The sequence below is a fragment of the Aethalodelphis obliquidens genome, unplaced genomic scaffold, assembly GCF_003676395.1.
Source record: "Aethalodelphis obliquidens isolate GAN/ISIS:26980383/991018 unplaced genomic scaffold, ASM367639v1 scaffold29, whole genome shotgun sequence".
NCBI lineage: Eukaryota > Metazoa > Chordata > Mammalia > Artiodactyla > Delphinidae > Aethalodelphis > Aethalodelphis obliquidens.
The window spans coordinates 3995122-4017740 of NW_020837973.1; the positions used below are offsets into that span (position 1 = coordinate 3995122).

A 22619-nucleotide genomic window follows, 5' to 3' on the forward strand; every position below is an offset into this window, starting at 1 on the left:
AATAGTAATTTTATTTCTTAGTTGCCAAATACCAACCTTATCTTCAAAATGTGCCCTATTCATTCTTCCATGACTTATTAATGTTAATATCAACTGTGATTATCGTGTGGTATTTTCATGCCACTGTGCTAACACCCACAACAGTGCAGAATATGGGATTTGTACTGCTTGGAAAAGCAACTCGAGACATAGTAGTGCTGAAGTTTGGGTGGGCATCAGAATCACGTTATTGTGTTAGGATTCACCCAAATGCCAGAGCCTAACCCCCAACTTACTAAATCAAAAATCTAACAGGGTGGGCTTTGGAGAGGCACATGTGTGGTGCATTTCCCAGATATTCTGATACTCAAAAAGTCTGCGAATCACTGAAAATGCCTTAGATGAAAATGGTTAAGACCAAGGTGTCCCCAGACCTGAGATGTTGTGGCTTTGAATTCCTTAGAAATGTAGGCAGAAGTGGTAGCAAATTCATCTAGGGCACTCGCAGGACCCAAATTTGTCTTCTTTATGTTCAGGTCAAGGGCCAGCCAGGGGAGGGTACTTTGTTATTTCGTTTTTATCACTTTCTCCCCAAAGCAGCCTCTGCGTGAATCCTCTCCCTCACCGTGGCACATTTCTCCAGCCATGTGGTTACCCTCACCTTGACTGATTGCTTCTAATAGAACTTCAGAGAATGGGTGGAGGCCGAAATGACCACAACTACATCATCCTTGGTACTGAGCAGGAATTTTGCAGAAATTCGACAATGTTTGTGCGCCAGATTTCCTTGGACACACCCTTCAATCACGCTCCGGGTACACTATTGCACAGATCCCGCCTGGGCTCTGACGTCAGAGTGTCGGGTTCCAGTCCGGACTCTGAGACCCTGGACAAGCCCGTCTCCAGCCCTCAGTCTTGCTGTCATTGTAGGCTTGTAGGCTTGTAGTAAGATTCAGGTTAGAAAATATAGATAATGTGCTTAATACCTTGTCTGAAAAATAGTGCTTACAAATGGGAGTTGTCATTTTTACTGATATTATTAAACAGCTCTAAGAAGAAACAGTTAAGTCTTCAGCCTCGGACACAAGTGCAGATTCCCTGGCCCCCTTTTGGAGCCCACTTCCCCTGTGTTGGTGTCTCCTATCCCTGTGACCCTCCCTCCATTCATCCTGGGATTCTTGGTGGCAGAAAGCCCACAGATGCAGTAACCCACCTGTCCTTCTTTGCTTTCTCCCCTCTTGCTTTTCCCCTGCCTTCTGTATCCCACTCATTCAGAACTGCTCTCTGAGAATCCATACAGTGATCGGGTGGGTACCAGACATTAATGGCCCAAAATGGCTTGACTCTCCAAGGATGTATCTACCCTAATGGGAAGTCTTCAATGTCACGGAGCTCCCAAATCCCTGAGGCTTTCTTCCCAAGGTAGTCATTTGTGCTCTTCTGAGGTGGGTGAAGATGGTAACATGAGGCTATCCCACAGGGCTAGCTTTAGGAAGTTAAGAAGAAGAGCCTACTTGGTGGGGAGAGGTAGCATCTCAGTCAATGGGATTCGTATAGGTGCAAGGCTGCAGTTTTGTCGAGTGACAGTAAGGGGTTGCTGTTGGCATTGTAGGATTTGAACATCTGCAAAGGACCCTATTAAGAGGTCCCATAGCCACTGTAGCCTGAGGTGTTTCCATATACTAAGCTGGGGCTGGAGCCCCAAAGTGGTCTGGTTTCAGTCAAGAGTAACAGACGTACCTTCAAACAACGCCTGCAGATAAACGCCACCACAGCTACTCACGGGAGTTCCATGGTGCCACTTCCTCCAAAGGGATGTAGGGAGTCTGGTCAAGTACTGGCCTGCTGTCACAGCCTCCAGCATTGAAGACCTAGCACGAGCTGGATCAGCACTGGGTGTAGGGACAAAATGTCAGCACCACCAAGAGGGGCGGTAGTGGTTTAGTAGTTCTTAAATTGTGTGAACATCACACTCCCCTGTGGAGCCTGCATTTGTGTTTCTTACAAACACCTGGAAATTCTGACCATGGCTGGTGAGCAGCAAAGAGTGTAGAGAGAGAAGAAAGCAATAAGAACATCATCAGCTTTCTCAAGATCAAATAAACTGCCCTCTACATCCCACTGGAAATGCTTTTTTTTATAATTAAAATGTCTGCCTTTGGCAGACATCTGGACATGTGCTCTGTTTTGATGTAGGTGTGCACTTTCAAACAGCTGGACAAATGGTAGTTCTCCAGGAGAGGTCTGTGACCTCATGGATATTCTCCCCTGTGTGGCTGTTAGGACTCTTTCTTCTGCCTGCCTAGCATACAGGAGAAGGGGGGCCTTCACATTGTTGACTTGTGTTTGTTAGAGTGTGTTAGACAGTTGAAACTGTTATTTGTTTTGAAAGACCCATTTCTTTCTCTCTCTCATAGCTTCGGCATGGTCCATGATGGAGAAGGGAACGTGTGCAAAAAGTCTGAGGGCAACATAATGTCCCCTACGTTGGCAGGACGCAATGGGGTGTTCTCCTGGTCACCCTGCAGCCGCCAGTACCTGCACAAATTTTTAAGGTATGAACCCCTAAAGCTGGTTGTGTATCTCTCTGTGCCTTTGATGTTCACTGCTGGGTCAGCCTAATCCTGTACAAGAAGCCCCAGACCCAGGTGCCCCTTCTGCAGATGGTCCCCATTTAAAGGCATCTGGAGACATTCATTTGACCAAGGAGTTTGCCAAACACTTTCTTAGAGCCTCAATTTCTGCAAGCTTAATCTGACCTCATTTGCCCTTTAGAGTCAAAAGAATCCCTTAAGATACTTAGCAAACCAAAGTATTTGTCACTACCATTTGTTTCTTTTGTTTTTTTAATTCTTACTTCTATAACCAGACATTTTCAGTCCATGATTTTTTTTGATTTTTTAATGTTTAAATATTTTCTTGTAGTTTTATTGAGATATAATTGACATACCATGAATTATTATTGTTTTTTTACAAAATACATTTCTCATTAGGAGGAAAAAAAAAAAGAGTATATAAACCTTCACCTGGGTCTAAAATCCTATAATTTTAAGAATTATTTCTGGAAGGTTTCATCATAGCTCTAATTCATTGAGGGTATAGAACATTAAGGAGGTACAGTTTGACCCCCTGAAAAAGAGATCGTCAGTAGATTTTAAAATTTTAGAGAAATAAAGGACTTTAAGAAACATTTTTAGATCTGCTAGTAAAGTGGATTATCCCCCTGGTTTCCTCTCTTTCTTTCTTATTTTTTCAGTAGAGCCCCTCTTCTTTTTTTTTCTGCTGCACAAATTAACCCGTCTTGTTTCTAGAACATCACTTGAGCAGGGTCTCAGGCCTATTTCTGTTGGTTTTACTCACCACATTCTGTTCATTATCCTATGGATGGTTCCCTGTGCTCACCTGGGGCAGTGAGTGCACAGCTGGTTTCTCTTTCTTGCTGCCTCTTCCATCACTTCCAGACCTCATAACACATCTTCTGAGCTGCGTCCTGACTACCAGCCTTGGGGGCTCCAGCCTGCAGCTGTGGTCCTTCCTCACAGCCTTACTTTGAGACCTCAGCTGAGATATTTTACCACTTAAAGGAATGATGACTGCTTTCCATATTTTGTGCTACCCAGGAAGAGTGAGAATTTTGTAGATAATATCTGTACCCTGGTAATATAAACCTATATTCTAGGAATAGACACTTGATCATTTTTTTAATTTCTATTACCCAAAAGACAATGTTCACATGACACAATCGGTCCTTCCAACATTTGCTGTGCCCTGCATGGTGTTCTCTTGGAGTCAAGTTGGGGATTGTTAGCACTTGTTTTAGCCTTTTCATGCACCTGTTCAAATGTGCGTGCGTGTGTGTGTGTGTGTGTGTGTGTGTGTGTGTGTGTCTTTGTGTGTGTGAAGGACTCTGCTTTCCCTAATAAAGAAGATAATTCACTTTAGCTCACAATGCTCTTATTTGTATTAACAAGGAAATTTTTGAGTTTTCTATATCCCAAATCCTTTCTATAAACTTCTACATTCTTTTCTTAAAATTTTACTTCTTTTTCATCTTAATGGCTATGATGAAGATATATAAACATTTTTAAATTTTTCGAAATATGTTCTGACAACTTGAAAATCCCAGGGATGCAAAGTATGGGCATGCAGTGAGAATCAGCATCATGAAAGCGTCCAGAAAAAGTTTTTAAACTGCCAAGAAATATAGGAAAACTCACAGAAAGGAAATAGTTATAGGCTTAGAGAATAATTATTTTGATGACATTAAATATGGGCTGTAATCTTCAAATCAGAATATGATCCTCAGAATACTTATTAAGATTCTGGAGTTCAAAGACATTTTGTCCAGTGATACTGGAATGGTTAAACATATGCTGAAGTATGCTCATTTGTTTTTGTGCCAATCAGTAAAACCCTTCTGTAGCCATGCAGTAACAAACATTTATTTTCAGGGACTTTACTGGTTGTTTTGGACCACATAATAATAAAAATGCAAGATTTTACATGCTCTCAAATTGGATTTCTCAAAAGATTAAATTTTCTAAGATAGCCTTTCATTGTCAAATTCACTCTTAAGATTAATTGTACTTGAGATGTCTAGTTGTGAATTGGACGTGTCCCCAGTGCATCAATCCTGATTTTTCATTGGCTTAATGAACCTGAGACCATCTTTTATATGTTTGCTGACTTCCTGATTTGTAAGTAATCAAAATACTGTTATATTCTCCACCAATTAGTTGGCAATTTGGACATGATCCCAACAGTGAGTAAGGATAAACGGCCAACTTTACAAAGATGAATCTGTTCTCCTTTAGGATCAGCCTAGCATTGGGTACACGGAAAAAATATATATAATGAGGGAACTCAATTAGCCTGAAGTTGTCAGCACGACTTTTCTCTATACTCGGTAGAGTCAAGAAGGACAGATACGTTTTTGCAGTAAATTCCTCAACCTCATCAATAAAGACATATGTCATTTCCCATGGGCAGACACAGACCTCATCACATTCACTCATGTCTGTATCCGGGAGGCCTAAGACTTAGGGAAATTTTAGCTCGTTATTTTAAACTTAATGACAACATGGACTCATCTTCAATTTGCTTTTTAAAAACTTGAATCATGCACTTTGGATCAGTGAACACACCTCCCCGCTTGTCATATGAATCTGCATCTATACATGAGAAAGGTCATCATAGGAAAGCAGGAATTTGAGGGATGCCCTGCCATACCCCCGACCACCCTGTCGATGGGAAAACTTGATTTGGCCTGAAAGAGTATGTTTTGGGGCATAATAGAAATAATACATTTCAGTTCACATCTTGCTCTGCTGTATAATGTTCGTCTTAAGACATATAAACCAGCGAGTCATGGCTGAGTGCAGTTTCTGTGAGACTGGAGAATGGGCACTGCCGTGTCGTTGATCAGCAAGGGAATCAGAGCTCATGTGCCGATCAGGTCTTCATCACTATGCCGGGGAAGGCCTTGACCTTGGCAGCTAATATAACCTATAACCCATTGTCTCTCCTGGAAAAAGAGGGGATACAAGTAAAAGAACTCTCGAGCTCTTTAACATTTTATGGTTCATGAATCAGAGTGGGAAGAGGACTTCGAAATATTGTTGCAGAACCTCTGGCCTTGCCTTATTTCCTTCATTGACATTGTATATGTAGTTAAACACACATATAGAAAAGTACAAAATTATGAGTATAACTCAGTAACTTTTCACACAGTGAACATTTTAGTGTAACTTCTACCTAGATCATGATATGGAGCACGTTACAGTAGCCAAGTCATGGAAACAGTCTAAGTGCCCTTCAATGGATGAAAGAGTAAAGAAGGTGTGAGATATATGATGTATATGTGGTATTTATACGTGTATGTGCACTGTATCTAATTATATCTATCTATCTATCTACCTGTCTACCTATCTACACACACACTGTAATATCATTGAACCATGAGAAAGAAGGAAATTCTGTCATTTGTGACAACATGGATGGTTTTTGAGGGCATTATGCTGAGTGAGATAAGTCAGAGACAGACAAATACTGCATGATCTCACTTATATGTGGAATGTTAAAAAGAAAATCAAACTCTTAGAAACAGAGAGTAGATTGGTAGTTTCCAAGGGCCAGGTGAGTGGGAGAGAGGTAATGGGTGAAAGTGGCCAAACTTCTAAAGGTTAGGTGAATGAGTTTCTGGGACTGTCATGTACAGCATAGTGACTACAGTCAACAATACTGTATTTTATAGTTGAAGTTTACTGAGAGAGTAGATCTTAAAAGTTCCCACTACCAAATAAAAGTTCTAACTTTGTGAAGGGATGGATGTGTGAGCGAACCTAAAAAAAACAGGGAACACCACTCTCCCCCCCAGAATACCCTTCCCCAATGCCGTCATCACCTCCCTCTTCCCCACAGACAACCATTCCTCTGACACAGATGCCACCGTAGACAGTTTTGTCTGGTTTTGAACTTACTATGAATGGAGTCATGAGTTATGTGCTATTTTGTGTCTGGGGTCTTTAGCTAAATATTTTGATTTTGAGATTCATCCTTGTTTCTGCATAAAAATATGATATTCATTTACTGATTTTTAATTGTGTGGATATGTTCCAACTTATTAATCCATCCTGTTAGTGATAGACATTTGCATTTCCAGTATTTGACTATTATAAGAAATGTCACTGTAAATATTCTTTTGGTTTACACATATATCTCTGAGTATACAGAGCAGAGAAACGTTGGGGTCATAAATATATATGTACAGTGTCAGTAGACACTGCCAAATAGCTTTCCTAAGTGGCTGTGCAAAGTTACAATCCCACAAGCACTTATGAATATTCAGATTGTTCCACAATCTTGCCGACACTGGATCTCGCTGGTCTTTTTCATTGTGGCCAATCTTGTGGGTCTGTGGTGGTGGATCGAAGTGGTAATTAATGAGACTGAACACCTTTTCCCATTTTAAAGGCTACTTTAGAAACCTCTTCAGTGAAGTGTCTGTTCAGATCTCCTGTGCATGTTTTTGAAATTAAACTCCTTTATTTTTCTTATCTCTTGTTGGGAGTACTTTATATATACTGAGTAGGAACACTTTGTGCATTATCAGAAATATGTATTGCAAATACCTTCTTTCACTCTATGACTTAGTATTTACACAGTATTTACACTTTTAATGGTGTCTTTTGATAAACAGAAGGGTTTTCTTATGTTTTTAAGGGAGTCCAAATTATTCATATTTTTCCTTTAGGATTAGCACTTTCTGTACACCACTGGAAAAAAACTCTGCTTACCCCAGAGCCATGAATATATTCTTCCACAAGCTTTGTTGTTTTGCTTATCACATGCAGGCCACCTGACTTTTGTGTAGGGCATGCAGCAGAGTTCACACATATTTTGTCCTGGTGGATATCAGGTGATTGTAAACTGGCTGCAATGCTTTTGCTTCATGCACCCACACCCTGTTGTATCCCTGTGCCCACCTCACTGACTCTGGGCTTAGCTGTGTGACCTGCTTTGAGTGAGGGGACAAGTGCAAACACGCCCAAGCATGAGCCCAGCCAGAAGAATCAGGGGTGGGATCTTCTCATGGCTCTTCAGATGCGATGCTGACCAGAGCCGACTTTCATATCACAGGGTTGACGTGTGTGTTGCTGTGTCTCCCCCTGTATGGGACCTTCCAGGCCCCCAGTCTTTGCACTGGACCAGGCAGGCACCTCATCCTCAGGACCATGTACAGATTCTCTGTGGCTCCTTTGAAAGTTTACATGTCTTTTGACATTTTTCTGTGATTTTGGTTTTCTGTAGAATTTCTTTCATGTACCCACGTGTTTTTCTTTTTCTTTTTCCTGCTTGGGGTTTTAGAACTGCTTATATCTGTGGTTTATTGTCTTTCATCAGTTTTTGAAAATGTTCAGACATTTTATCTACAAATATTGGTTCTGACCCTTTCATTCTGGCTTCTCCTTTTTGGATTCCAGTTGTGTAAATGTTAGAACTTTTCACAATACCTCACATACATATTTTGTATATATTCATACTCTGGTGAAATTCTCCATCTTAACCTCTATTTTCTCAAAGCTAATAACCATAATAATTTTAAAGTCCATTTCTGACTACTCCAGTATCTGGATTCCTTATGAATCTGTGTCTATTATTTGTGTATTCTCTTGGGTTTCAATATTTTGGTCTCATCTCCCAATACATTTGGTAATTTTGAACAAATGAAGGATATTGTTAATGAAAATATTAAAGACAAGATAGAGCCCCAAATGATGTTATCTTTTCTTTCTAGCAGACAGGGCAGTTGCAGTTTATCAGTAAGTCACTTTGGGGTTGAGCTGATGTCACCCCGGCATTCGGTCTTCCTAAACCGGCCTTTCACGTTATTTCTTTACTCCTTCAGCAAAGACCTAGTATGGCTTCTGTGAAAATCTTGTTTACCAGGGCTGACCCACAATTTCAATCTTTATCTCCCAGCCCCACCAGATTGCCAACACCTTGCTCAGCTTCTCAGCCTCGTAAGGACCACTTTCTACTCGGCCACTAGGCTCCCTAGCATCTTTTTATGACTCATTAAATTCCTTGAGGAGAAAAATATTACTGGGCGTTGGGTTCACTTCTCTACTTTCCTTTGCTCTGGAAATGTTCATCCTTCATGTCCTTTTTACTTTGATAGGCTTCTGATGCCTGTAGAACAGTCAGTCTCATACGTGTTGGTCCACCATAGTTAAAAGTGGAAGTCCTCTTTGAATTTAATTTTAAGGATGAATAAAAAATAATAGGTTACATTTGATCAAACTATAAAAAATCCTGAATCTGTGAACTTTAAAAAGTTTTTGTTTTTCAATCTCTTGCTTGGGTTCATCAATGTAGCTGACTTTTCCTAGTTTCCTTTCTATGCAATGGGAATAGTATTGCCAACCCTGATGTATCTTTAGGGAGATAATGGGAAACATCTAACTAGTATATAGGAATCATTTGAGATCATTAGAGAGAGGTGCTATGGAATTCCAAAGTTGCCAAATCACTCCTGTCATAGAGTGTTAGTTATGCTTTTATTCATTTTTCTCTACTTATAGACCCTTACATCATGATCATCATAGCAGTAATAGAAAGATCATCTATTCAACACTCACAGTGAGCAAGTCACTGCTCTTAGCACTTTCCTAGCCTTTGATTTAATCTATTAAAAGGCTTGTGACCTCCTTGCATGTATGTTTAATGTCTTGTCCATAGTGACTGGTGCCCTTCCTCATGTTTTATGTATGTGGATATTAATTAAGGGCACACATGCATCAGTGGGCTCCAAGGCAATAGAATCTGGGACCCGGGTCCTGGAGACTGGGGCCAGAAAGATTCCGATCAAGGTGGACAACCACACAAAGAAAAGTTTGGGGATGCTTAGGCAGATCTACTGTTGTTATGTTTATTGTGATTACAGAGGTGTTTTGTTTTTGTTTGTTTTTAGTTTTTGCTTATTGAAATGTATAAATACGATTTAGTTGCTATTTGCAAACACTTGTTTCCCCTCACTCCAAATGCAAAATTTATACCAAAGCCTGTCTCTGGTAGGGAAGAGGATACCCTATTTGTAGAGGAAGAAATCATTAGTTGGCCTTTAGTCCATCTTCTAGGGAACTTAAGGAGAATTAATTTTCTTCTTGACTTTGGAATCTAGTCAGAAATCAGCCTGCGTATAGAGCATTTCTGGTGGAAATCATTGCAATGCTCCACGTGGAAGCTGGAAGCTATTGTGCAGGAAAGGAAGGAAGGACGGAAGAAAGAAAGAAAATTCCAGCCTTTGAAATTGGCTGATTGTGTTTTGCTGTTTACAGTGCTCATTTCATCTTTTTATTGTTCCTGGCAAGAAGTGTACTTTTTAAGGTGTCTGTTATAGAAGCTCCTCACATCGAACATCTGGTTGTATTATCCCATTTCACTCTCCCCATGATAGGTTTAAGAAATCCGATGAAGAACAAATTGCCTCCCTGGAAAAGGTGAAACATATTATGAACAATTTCAGAAAATGTGGCCTCTGTATTTTAAGAGAATTAAGATAAATGTTATATTGGACCTCAGGAGAAAAATGTCCCCTCTTCTTTATACAAGACATGTGGTAAAATTGCATGAGAAAGGAAAGGCGTGATTGAATTACGTGTAATTACATGTAATTCAATCATTGAATTACGTGATTGAAGTTACATCTTTGGTAATTTCCGGCATCACCAGCAGTTCCTCTTTGTTTTAGCACTGCCCAAGCTACATGCCTTGCGGATCAGCCAAAGCCTGGGAAGGAATACAAGTATCCCGAGAAGCTGCCGGGAGAGTTATACGATGCAAACACACAGTGCAAGTGGCAATTTGGAGAGAAAGCCAAGCTCTGCATGCTGGATTTTAAAAAGGCAAGTGACTGCTGGCAGATGTTCAATGTAGAATTCTTCATAAAACCGTTTTATTCAGTGAAGCTGACATTGATGTATTCTGCGTTTATTGGGTACCTACCAAATGTCAAATCCTGTATGTTAGGGCTGGTCCTATATAACAGGAAACACATGTTTTACTGGCAAAGAAAATGACAGTGGATACTGTTGTGGGGATCAGTTTCCTCTCAAGTACTGACTTGGCCTGTTGGGTCAGTTCTTTCTTTCTGATTTATCATGTGGGAGCTCAGCAAGAACTTGGTTGGTGTAAGATGGCAAATTAATACACTGCATTCCTTTCAAATGGTATTTAAGAAACAATGTCCCCCCACCCCCCTTACCTTCCTCAGATATAGACAAAATTTACTAGAAAGCAGTAGCCTATCTCGGACTTCTGATTATCAAATTCCTCAAATTAAGTGTTTCTAGAGAAGTCTTTCATAGAACTCCATTGACCCCAGGGACACCAGAAGACTGGTTTCCTCATATAAATTCCTCATATAACACAGAGACATGTGCTCTCGCTAGACAAGGGAAAATCGAGATTTCACAGCTTGCCCTACTAAACCACTAGGAAAGCTACCCATAAATTAAATGAAATTAACTATTTTTGAGGTTTCTTTTATTCTAGTTTATAATGAAATCAAGAGGAAAATAGACAAAAATATACAGTCTTCCAGAAACCTCCAACATTTCCCAGAATGCACTGGGAATATTCCCAATTTCAATCTAATGTGATAATCTTCTTTCTTCTAAACTAAAGTAGATCTCCCCCCAAAAGTCAATTACAGCCGTGTGCCAGAACTGGATTCTTATCTCCTCAACTGGGTAATCTCAGCTGGGAACAAGAATAATAAACCAGTCAGCATCAGCATATATTCCCAATGTTGCCTTTTCATTGGCAGAATATGTGAAATCCCTGAGAATTTTTTGCGTGTCACTCTCCTGTTTGCTAAGGAAAAGGAACATAAAATTTTTCTTTCAAAGATGGAATGTTCTACATCATACTGCTGGTTTTCACATTATTTTGCTGTGACCATGGAGTATCCTCCGTGGTAAACTAGTGCCGTTTGGAAAATACAGGAAATAAGAAGTTAAATGCAGCAGGTCTTTTTATTACTGAGGAAATATTTACCTGCAGGGAAATGTATTTCTTATAGGTGTACAATTGGGTTTTAACAAATGTATTCCCCCATGTTACCAGCATAAATCTAGAATGTTCCCTTTTGCCCCCTTCCATTCAATCCCCTTCCCACCCCAGTAAGCAACCATTGTTCTGATTTCTGTCACTGTACTTTCATATTGCTTATTCTGGAACTTCATAATTGCCAAGTAAAGTTTCACATTTTACCATTAAATATGATGCTTTCAGTTTTACATAGTTACCTATTATCAAGTTGAAAAGGTTCCCTCCTGGTCCTATATTGGTAAGAGATTTTATCACAAACTTATGCTGACTTTTATAATACTTTTTTTTCTGCATCTATTGATATAAATGTATTTTTCTCCTTTATTCTGTTAATGTAGTGAATTGTACTGAAGGGTTTAAAATTATTTTTCATTGATTTTTGAATGTTAAACCAACCTATATTCCTAGGATAGCTTTACTTGGTCATAATCTATTATTCATTTTTATATTTTGTTGATTTGATTTGAGAATATTTTGTTCAGGATTTTTATATCTGTGTTCTTTTTTTTAGTAAATTAATTTATTTATTAATTAATTTATTTTTGGCTGTGTTGGGTCTCCGTTTCTGTGGGAGGGCTTTTTCTAGTTGTGGCGAGCGGGGGCCACTCTTCATCGCGGTGCACGGGCCTCTCACTGTCGCGGCCTCTCTAGTTGTGGAGCACAGGCTCCAGACGCGCAGGCTCAGTAGTTGTGGCTCATGGGCCCAGTTGCTCCGCGGCATGTGGGATCTTCCCAGACCAGGGCTCGAACCCGTGTCCCCTGCATTGGCAGGCAGATTCTCAGCCACCGTGTCTACCAGTAAGCCCTATATCTGTGTTCTTGAATAGTATAATTTAGAAAATTTTTTTCTTAAAATTACCATTCAAGAATTTATATCAGGGTTATGCTGCCCTCAAAAAATGATTTGAAAGTGCTCCCTACTCCTTTGCTTTCTTGAAGAGCTTGTAATAAAAGTGCTATTGTTTCTTCCTTAAAGTTTTATTGGAACTTACAAGTGAATCCTATCTGTGGGAAGGTTTTTGTAATCACTAACTACACTAACACATGTAGGGTTATGCAGAAGAAATTCCTAGCTAGACTGATCAGATTCATTGGAAAAAAAATTAAACATCAAAAAATGACACAGAAAGAGTCCTTTTCCAATGATTTTTTTTTGTTTGTTTTACCTGTTTTTTTTTGGGGGGGGGGGAGGGGGGTTACCAAAATTTGTTTGTAATATTCTCATTTACCCCTTGAATGACTGAAAGGTCTATAGTGACATTTCCTCTTCCATTCCTAATAATGATAACATGTGTTTCTTTATCTCTTTTTCTTGGTCAATCTAACTAGAGTTTATCAGATGAATAGTCCTTTCAAAACATCAGTATTTATCTTTATTAATTTTTAATGGAAATATTTGTTGGGTTCTTTTCTATTTCATTAATGTCTGTTTTGTCTTTATTACATACTAAGGCTTAATGTGACTTTCTTTTCCTTGCTGTTTATGGGATAAACTTGGATCACTTACTTAAAAATTTCTTCTTTTCTAATATAACCATTTAAATATAATTAAAGCTAGTAATTTCTTTTTCTCAGCAGCATTATTAACATATATCCTGAACATTTTTAGATGTTGAATCTTTAATATTATTAGCTATGAAATATTTTCTAATTTAAGTGGTGATTTCTTCTTTAACCGTGCATTATTTAGGAGTATACTATTTAACTACCAAATAATTGGTGATTTTCTAGACAGCTTATTAATTTTGATTTCTAATTTTGTTCAATTTTATCAGAGAATATACCCTATAAGTATACTTTTGAAATTTATTGAAACATATTTCATAGCTCAGCATTTGGTCTACCCTGGTGAACATTCTATGGCCACTTGAAAGAATTGTGAATTCTGCAGTGGTCAGGTATAGAGTTCTAGATATATCTAGTTCGTTAATTTTTCTGATAATATTGTTTATAGCTTCTATATCCTCTGCAATATTTGGTACTTGTTTTGTAACAATTTAATAATTTAATAGATATGAGTGTTAAAGTCTCTAACAAAGATTATGTATATTTCTATTTCTCCCATTAGTTCTATTAGTTTTTGCTTTGTATATTTTGAAGCTGGGTATTTAGGTGCATACACATTTAGGAATTTTATGTCTTCCTGACTCTCTCATTAATATACAATAACTTTATTTTATTGTTGATAATGTTACTTTCCCTTGAATTGTACTTCATCTTATGTTAATATAGCCACATCAGCTTATTTAGGAATACTCTTTGCATGATATCTTTCCCCACCCTTTTACTTTCCATTTCTCTGTGTTTTTATATAAAATATGTCTGTCATAACATCCTTTAGTTTGGCATTGCTTTTCTATCCAGTTGAACAATCTATAGCCTTCCACTGGGATGTTTAATCCATTTATATTTAATGTAATTATTGACATAGTGGATTTAAGTCTACCATTTTGCTATTTGTTTCCTATTGTTCTCTTCCTTTTTGTTTGTTTTCTTTTGGATTAAACATGCTTTTAAAAATTCTATGTTTGCATCAATTTGCTTTTTAGCTATATTTTCTTGTATTTTTAGTGGTTACTCTAGAGATTACAGCTGTATCTTTAATTTACAACCTACATAGAATTAGCATCATATCACTTTATGCAAAATGCAGGAGGATCCTTATGACAAATAAGTCCATGTATCCCTCTTTCACAGTATGTACTATTGTCATTGTGTATTTTATTTCTATGCATGCTGTAAACCACACAACACAATATTAAAATTTTTGTTTTAAAATAATGGGTTGCTTTAAAATAAAATAGGTTCATCTTTTATATTTACCCACATGTTTGCCATTTATTATTTATGCTTTCTTATAGATCAGTTTCAAATTATATCATTTCCTTAGGGAATGAGAAACTTCCTTTAACATTTCTTGTAACACAATCTGTGGCCACAAAGTACGTCAGGTTTTCTCTATCTGAAAATGTCATTAACTCACCCTCAGTTTTGAAGAACACTTTTTCTGAGTACAGAATTCTAAATAGTTTATTCTTTTTTTTTTCCTTTAGACAGTTTAAAGATATAATTCCATTTTCATCTGGACTCAGCTGTTTCTGATAAAATGTTTGTGATCATTTGTATCTTCCTTCTAACATTTCTAATCATTTGTTTAGACAATTCAGCAAGCTATGCATTTGGGTTATTTTAAGTTTCAGTTCCAGAATTACTATTTGGTTCTTTTTTTATAGTCTATATATTTTTTAGGGAATGTCCCATTTGTTCACTTATTATGTCCATTTTTAAAATATATTTATAACATATTACATATGTTACAATTATATATTGTAACATATTGTTATTTTATGTTGCATGTATTTATATTATGTTATTATAATAGGTGAATCCTTTTGATCCCCTGAGGCTTGTTTTACTCTTCCTTAGGGCTCATCTATTCTGGTTTTTCCTTAGCCCTAGGGCATGGCCTGTACTCTAGTTTGTGGTTCTTACTCATGAGACATGGATGCCCGGGATGCTTACTGAAGTCTCTCCACTTTATGTGGCCAGAACACTGCTGTCTCCTAGCATTGTGCATCTCTGTCTTCTAGCCTTTATCAGCTTTCGACCTAAAGCTGTTGCCCTCTTCCAGGCCACTTGGAGTCTCATCCTGTGCATCAACCATTCACTCACCAGATAAGGACCTGCAGGAAATCCTCATGGAGACCTCTGGTGTTCCCTACTCAATGCAGCTTTCTCCTTTCTGGTCCCATTCCCACAAATTCTAGCTACTTCTGCAGCCCCAACTCTGATCTATGCACCCTCCATTCAGTGAGGCTGCTGTTGTCTTCATGGGAACCATGTCTTTGCACCATGGCCAGCAAAGTGTTCCCAGAGAGAGAGCTGGGCAAAGGTGATGCCCACCTTACAAATTCCCTTCTCTTGAGGACCATGTACTGTGTTGCTTGTTGCAAGAGTCTGAAACAACTGACCAATACATTTTGTCCAGTTTTATAGTTTTTGCATGTAGAAAAGTAAGTGTGGTACCAGTTACTTCACCATGAACAGTAGAGAAAATACCTTTTGAAAAATACCCATTAAAGTCAATATTGTGAGCTTATTCCCTTTTCTGACTGAAGAATATAAAATAATAAATAACAAGGAAACTACTCAATGCCTCAACCAGCACTTGGCACTTATGGCCCATTCAGTAAGACTTTGCTGGGAAGGGCGATAGATGGATGGATGATGTTTTAGACAGGGTTGAACCTTTTTTAAGTACCACGTGCTATTTAGTTTGGAAAGTTAAGAGATAACGCGAATGCATATACATTCTTCTTTTGGATAAATAGATGTGTATTTGGTGTATATGTGTGGGTATTTACATACTTGTTTATAAATCCACACACATGTATGGCCATGGCTTTCTCTGTCCACTGATGACTTGTTGATAATCAAAATTAGTGATAAAAGCACACCACTGCTTGAAAAACAAATAATTACAATAAATTATATATCCTATTATAACATCATTTGTATATGCATTTTTAGTTTGTATTTTTGGAAAGTCTGATACTGACAGTTTGAGAAAACTAATCTGGTGGCATTCTATTCACAGTATGGAAATGCCACAATAAATCCAACACAGTCATCTGAAAATGTTTGTTTTATTTGGGGTATTAGGTTGCGATGTTAAACTTAACTAAGTCAGTATTATCAAAATAAGTCATTGTGAACGTAGCTTTTAAATTATGGGAAGGAATAGCAAGTGAGAGAGCCTTCATTAAAGAGAGTACAGTATTCCTTAACAGCAAGCATAAAAGCAAGCGTGAACTCTGTACATGGTCCTCAACTTTCTTCTTCTTAAGTCAAGTATTAGTTATTTTAAACATTGTATCTTTATCAAGTTCCTATTCTGCTTCATCAACATTGCTTGGTGGCCTGACCCTGCAGTCTGAGATGCAAGTTGCCAGAATTACTTTGAAATTTGATCACCTTAGTGTCCTGGGTACTGTTGGTAAATTGGGAACCCACCCTCCAATCCAGCAGATATTGCATTCCAACTTCTTGGCCCTAGAACCATGATTTAATAGGATCATTGTTCCAAGAGGACCCTGAAGTTTTATTAAGAATGTAATGACCTACAACCATAAAGCAGAATTTAATACAACCATTGTACATTGTCCAGAAGTTAGCAGTTAGGTCAAAGTGTGATAAAACTGCGAGGACGTAATCGTTTTTTGGTTGTTTATATAATAAAGTAAACATTGTTTGAGGTACTAGAATTTTTATTTGTTTTCCAGGATGGAATGTCACATTTTTATCAAATGACCAGCAGTTACATCTATAGGGCACCAAGGTTTCAAATCCTTTTTGACATGTTGGAACACAGTAACATGAATTATATATTTCAAGGCTCTTGTAACTCTGATTTATTTCTGCCTGGAGGCCTGGAATTGGGAATTGAGCAGCTTCCAGAATGAGGCTGAAATACACAGATGGCATAAGCTGGGCACAGACTGAGTTACAGTCACATGCTTTAGTGGTGAGCTGTCACCAGCATCCTATACTTGAGAGCTTCTTACTTAGAAAACTTAAAAACTATTGCCTTCAATAGTATCTTCCATCCATATTTCTTTATTCTGCAAAATGTTCTCCCAGACTACAATGTAAGAATATTATGAAAATCCTTTGAATAGTAGTCTAGGTGTAGTGTTTTCATATCATAATGTCACCCTCTTAAGTCATCTTAGAAGCTTTTATGATCACAATTCTCTGATCACTATTCATTTCATTTTACACTAAAAATGTTCCTGCTCATTCTGTCCAAGGTTTCCATAGAAACAAACTAACAGATGTTCAACTCAGAAAGCATTTATTGAAAGCCAGCCAGGTACTAAACACTGTTCCAGGTATTGGTGACAAATACATAAAAATAATTTAGCATTTTAAAACACCATTTATTTTATCATCTTGCATCATCCCTGAAACTGCCTCCAGACTTAGTACCACTGGCTCCCTCAGGCCACAGCCATGAACCCAGGCTGGGGGCTGGGATTGAGCTCACATCTCCTCACACCTTTGAAGTGAGAAAGGACACTGACATGAGTTTGGTGCCTGTTAGGTGCCAGGCCCTGAGTTGGGCACATTACCTACCTATGACGCTTCATTCAGTCCCCAGGACAAGTCGATGGGTGGTTGCATTCAGGGAGGATACCGGGACTCTGCCTGCCCAGGTTTGCCATGCCCAATTCACACCAGACAGGTTTACCTTCTCGGAAGCCCAAACCCTCACCTGGACCACTGTGTCCATCCCCCGCTGACCCAACAACAGGAGCAGGTATCTCTGTCACATCCACCATTCACTTATCATTCACTCATCCATCCGTGTGTTCATCTGTTTGTGTGTGTGCACACCCAGCCACCTAAATCAGTAGGTCTCTGAACCAGCACTCACGGGCAGGTATGCCTACCCTGCACCACTGTCTTCTGGCTTTGATCCACCATACTTCCACCCAGATATTAAGCCAGGGTCCACAAGTTCAGGTTTCAAGGGAGCTTTATTTATATCCTGATTTCTGTCACGATGTCATCCCGGGAAGCAAACAGAGCTTCCCAGTTGTCTCTTTGGAGACTTACAGATGCCCAGGCCCCTGCTTTTATGGATGCCTTGTGGTCTTCTTATGAGTCTGATCTCTAACCACCGTTCTGGGCAAGAAGAGAGGTTCCCAGCACAGCATGCTAATTGATGTCATGAGAGCCAGGAAAGCACTAACCACCAGCGTGACACATTTGCCCCAGTAGCAATTAATGATTCTGGAGGACTTCCAAGAAAATGAAGTTTAGTGGTACAGTGATTGTAATCTTAAGAGGTTACTATGAATACCTTGAAATAAAAGCAATTAGTTGATATCAAAATTAAAACATTGAGAGTTTGCTTCTTCACAGTCCATGCTCTGAAAAGCTGTCTTATTAGTGAGAGAGATACAAGTGGAAAAAAATATAAGGCAGTGCCTTTAACAAATTCCTTAACTTTTAAATATATAACAAATACATTTATAAAGGAGATTTGAGAATTAGTTTTATGAAGGTAAAATTAATATGGATTATTAAAAGAGAAATCCTTCAAGAGTTCACTCACACAATGCAGAAAGTCTCCTGTGAGCACATCTCTAGCATCACTGAAACAGAAAATAAAGGCACAAGTGCTGTGAAATGCCATCTTTCAAGCAATATTAGGTGGAAGTTTTGCTGTGTTGCATTTTCTTTATAACACAAAAACCCCAGTAGATGCAGCTATTAAATGACTTGGGAAATAGTGCAGCACTTGTTCAAATGTTCAGAACAATTGTGCAGATAATTTAAGAAATGTTTCCATCGTGTGCAGTTGAAGCTACCACCAGCATTCCTGAAGGTCCCATCATTTCATGAGTCCCACTGCTGACTGCCCTTCGCTAAGATGTTCCTTTGGGCTCAAAAGGATGTAGAAGTAAAAATAATTCCTTATACTTGGAGAGGTCTTTATTGTGTATAAATCTCAGATCTTGTTTTATTTTATTGACAAATCAGCCATGTGGGCTTTCCTTCCTCTGCACACGTCTTTCTTCTTTGTCATCTTCCTTTGCACGAACCCTTCATTCCTTTTCCCTTGAATGTGCCGTCCTTGAGCTCAATAGTTGGCTCAGATGTCCATCTTCTCTGACTTCTTCCCTGGGTCCTCCAGGCAAAGCCCTTTTCTCCTGGCAAGCCCACCCTGCACTGTGTTCTTCCCCTTGTAGGGGCATCTCTTCCCACGTGCACCACATGGTGATTTACAGCTAATCTATCCCGCTAAGACCATTCTTGAGAGGGTAGGTCTGGTCATATTTCTTAGGGAACCTCCTGCCTAGTAAGATAACTGGCATATTCTAGGACTTCACTGAAGATCTGGGGATGGTGGATGAGTGGGTGGGTGGATGAATGAATAGCTGAATAGAGGAATGGACAAGGAGAAGTTAGTGAAAGGTAGGATGGAGAATGAATTATAAAACGCTAGGTTTTACTGGGTTTTTTAATTTTAATGTTTCACAGTTTTCTTCAGTGCCTGGATTAAGCATATTTTACTTTTTTAATTTAGAAAGTGTAATTTTGTTAAATGTATGATGAATTAATATAAATAAATAGAGCTTCAGGGATAGAATTAAGTTGAAGCAAGTCTAGAACATGAGTCTTCTAGGTCCTCACTATCATATGCACCTACTCCTAAGTAGGTGTCAGCTTTCAATTTATACCAGTTGTTTTTCCCTTAAATTTTTCAGTGATATTTTTTCAGAGTCGTATGGATCATTTGTAATACTAATGACCTTTTTTTCCTCCTTTAGGATATCTGTAAAGCCCTGTGGTGCCACCGGATTGGGAGGAAATGTGAGACTAAATTTATGCCAGCGGCAGAAGGCACAACTTGTGGGCGTGACAGGGTAAGAAGCTAATCTTAGGCACATACATCATATTCAGATGTCAGTCTTTCAACCATGCATCTTTCCTCTGCTTGCCTTGGTATTTTTTAAGCCCATCCTTCTGATATATATGTCCATATCTATACCCATGTCAAAAGATTGTATTTAATTTATATTAATTCTATGAAGAGGACTCCCCTTCATACTTTTCCAATGATATAATTGATGAGCTGCCTGGAATAAAGAGACATAAATGTCAGGCAACAGGTGATGGCTGAATCTGTTTAATGAAGGAAAATGTTAAACTCTTGACCACCTTTTAATCAAATAAAGAACCAGCATTCAGCAGTTCTGTTAAAGCCTCAAAGCATCAGCTTGAAGACCGTGGAATAGATCCTTCTGACCTATTGTTGCTCCTGTGAAAATGAGAGAGGTGCTCTAGTGGGGAAAAGAAGAAATTCATAAGACAGCAAGTTTATTACTAACTGGGGGGCAATGACAATTCTGTCATTAACACTTAAAAATAAATTATCTTAACACTCAAGAGTAATCTTTTAATCCTTTTAATTTAAACTGTGATTGTATTTTTTTCAGAATATAAAAGATTATTGATAAAGATAGAAATATAGTGGAACCAAATTGTCACTGTAACCATTTTCATCCATACGTATCTGAACTTTTTAGTAATGCTAATGCGTACAAAATAGAAATCTATGCCTGAATATCATTGATCCAGGATGTTTAAAGTCCGAAGTAAACCTATCATACCATAAACATATTTAAATGTGAATACAAATAGAAAGGATTTAAAGTATTAGGACACAATGCTAACATAATGCTCTTGGGTTGAATTATTGCAAAGCTGACTGAGGAAATGAAGAGAAATGAACTAAATTTGCTTAAGAATAGCACCCAGCGACCATTCATCCTACACATGCTAATATGCTTTATTTTCAGACTTTCCCAGGGTGAGACTGATATTTAAATCCTTCTAGGGATGTAGGCAGCAGTAAATCAATCCATAACAAAAACGTCTAATTAAAATGCTTTTAGTTTCTTGAAAGGGAAAATAGATTTGCTTAGGTACTGCAATGTGGAAATACCAACCATCACGGGATACCAGGGAATTTACCTGAACATTAACTGCAGGTGATCACGATTCTTTGCACATAACTGACTAAAACTGACCAAATTTTGCAAATCTGATAGTTTGCCAAATTATGCTTATTTATGGAAAGATTGGCAGCCCTTCCATTGTTGCCTTGGTGATGGTTCACACAGGTATGGTGTGGTTCTCCAGGTGTCCTACTTTCTTTAAAATCTACTATTTTCCTTGGATGAAGTTACAGCTGTGATGCCACCCATATATTCCTGTTACGTTCTATTTACCTTAAAAGCAATTAAATTGGTTTTCATTGGTATTTTAAAATCTTTTTTTCCTGGTGTTTCCTCATATTGAAAAGAATTAAAGCACATTAAGCTGGACTGGATGCCTACAAATTACACAGCAGTGAGTGTTCTGCCCAGGATTGAATGGCTGCCCAGTGGCCATGCTGGGACAAGCATCAGAAGTTCATGTAAAAGCCCCCTTTCGTGTTAGTTGTGTCATCCTGTATCACTGGTCCACAAGTGTCCATGAGGTTCATTGGTTGAGAAGCATGCATTACCAAAAGTCAGTATCTCAGTACTTTGGAATATTCCAGAACAATGGATGGGCTGTAGATAACTGACAACAACTGTACTGCTTCTGTGCATCTTTCTCCTAGATGGGAACCTAGTTTCCTCCATCAGCTACCAATGCTGAGGCTCTGCATGGGTATGCATGCTGGTGAACCTGAGTGGTCAGTGCGTCTTTCAGTGGCAAGCACTGTACTAAGAACATTATATACATTGAATTGTCACAGGCATCCTGGACGGTGAGCCTAGGGCAGCCCCCCACTGTACACCAAAGAACTCTTCCAGGAAAAAGACACTCGGTTTCTCTGCTCTCATGCCATGAGAAATCCAGAACAGGGGTCAGGACCACAGCCTGCATGCACGCTGAAGCAGATTCCGGTTCTTTAATGATCCCTAGTAGAAAATTAAACCATCTCTCACTTTGTGATTACGTTGCAAATGGTCCGAGGCACTTGGCCTGTGTCATTGCATTGGGTCTTTGGAACAAGCCAGTCTGGTGGTTTCCCTCATCCCTGATGTTCACAGGAGGACGGACAGGCTCAGGGCACCTGAGTCAGTGCCCCAGGTCACACACCTAGTTGAAGTGATACGCGGGGCTCATTTTCACCTCAAGAACGGTGTACGTTCTTGTGCCTCATTATGCTGCTGCCCTGTCTGTACGGGGTTTAAGTGTAACAATGGATTCCTTGAACAGTATCACAACAGGGTGTGAGCCTTATCATGACATCACACTGTCCGAGATAAAGCCTCTTTCATAAGCCACACTCTCCATCGGTAAAATGTAAAATTGTGATAAACATGGGATTGTTCTTCAAAATACAACTGGTGCTTCAGTAGACATTTTATGTGTCCATTTCACATAAGGGTCTTACCCCCGACCACCCCACTGACTGGCTCCACAGGTCTGTGACCTGCATGAAATTAGACTCAAATTGT

General features: G+C 38.8%; 1 protein-coding gene across 1 annotated transcript in view; it reads left to right on the forward strand.

Moving 5' to 3' along the window:
• ADAMTS16 (ADAM metallopeptidase with thrombospondin type 1 motif 16) overlaps positions 1-22619 on the forward strand; it is a 154952-nt gene that overhangs the window by 53899 nt on the left and 78434 nt on the right. The window contains exons 9-11 of the mRNA XM_027125373.1: positions 2397-2534; positions 10232-10385; positions 19932-20027. Of these exons, the coding sequence (XP_026981174.1) occupies positions 2397-2534; positions 10232-10385; positions 19932-20027 (388 nt within the window). The remainder of the gene's footprint in view (positions 1-2396; positions 2535-10231; positions 10386-19931; positions 20028-22619) is intronic.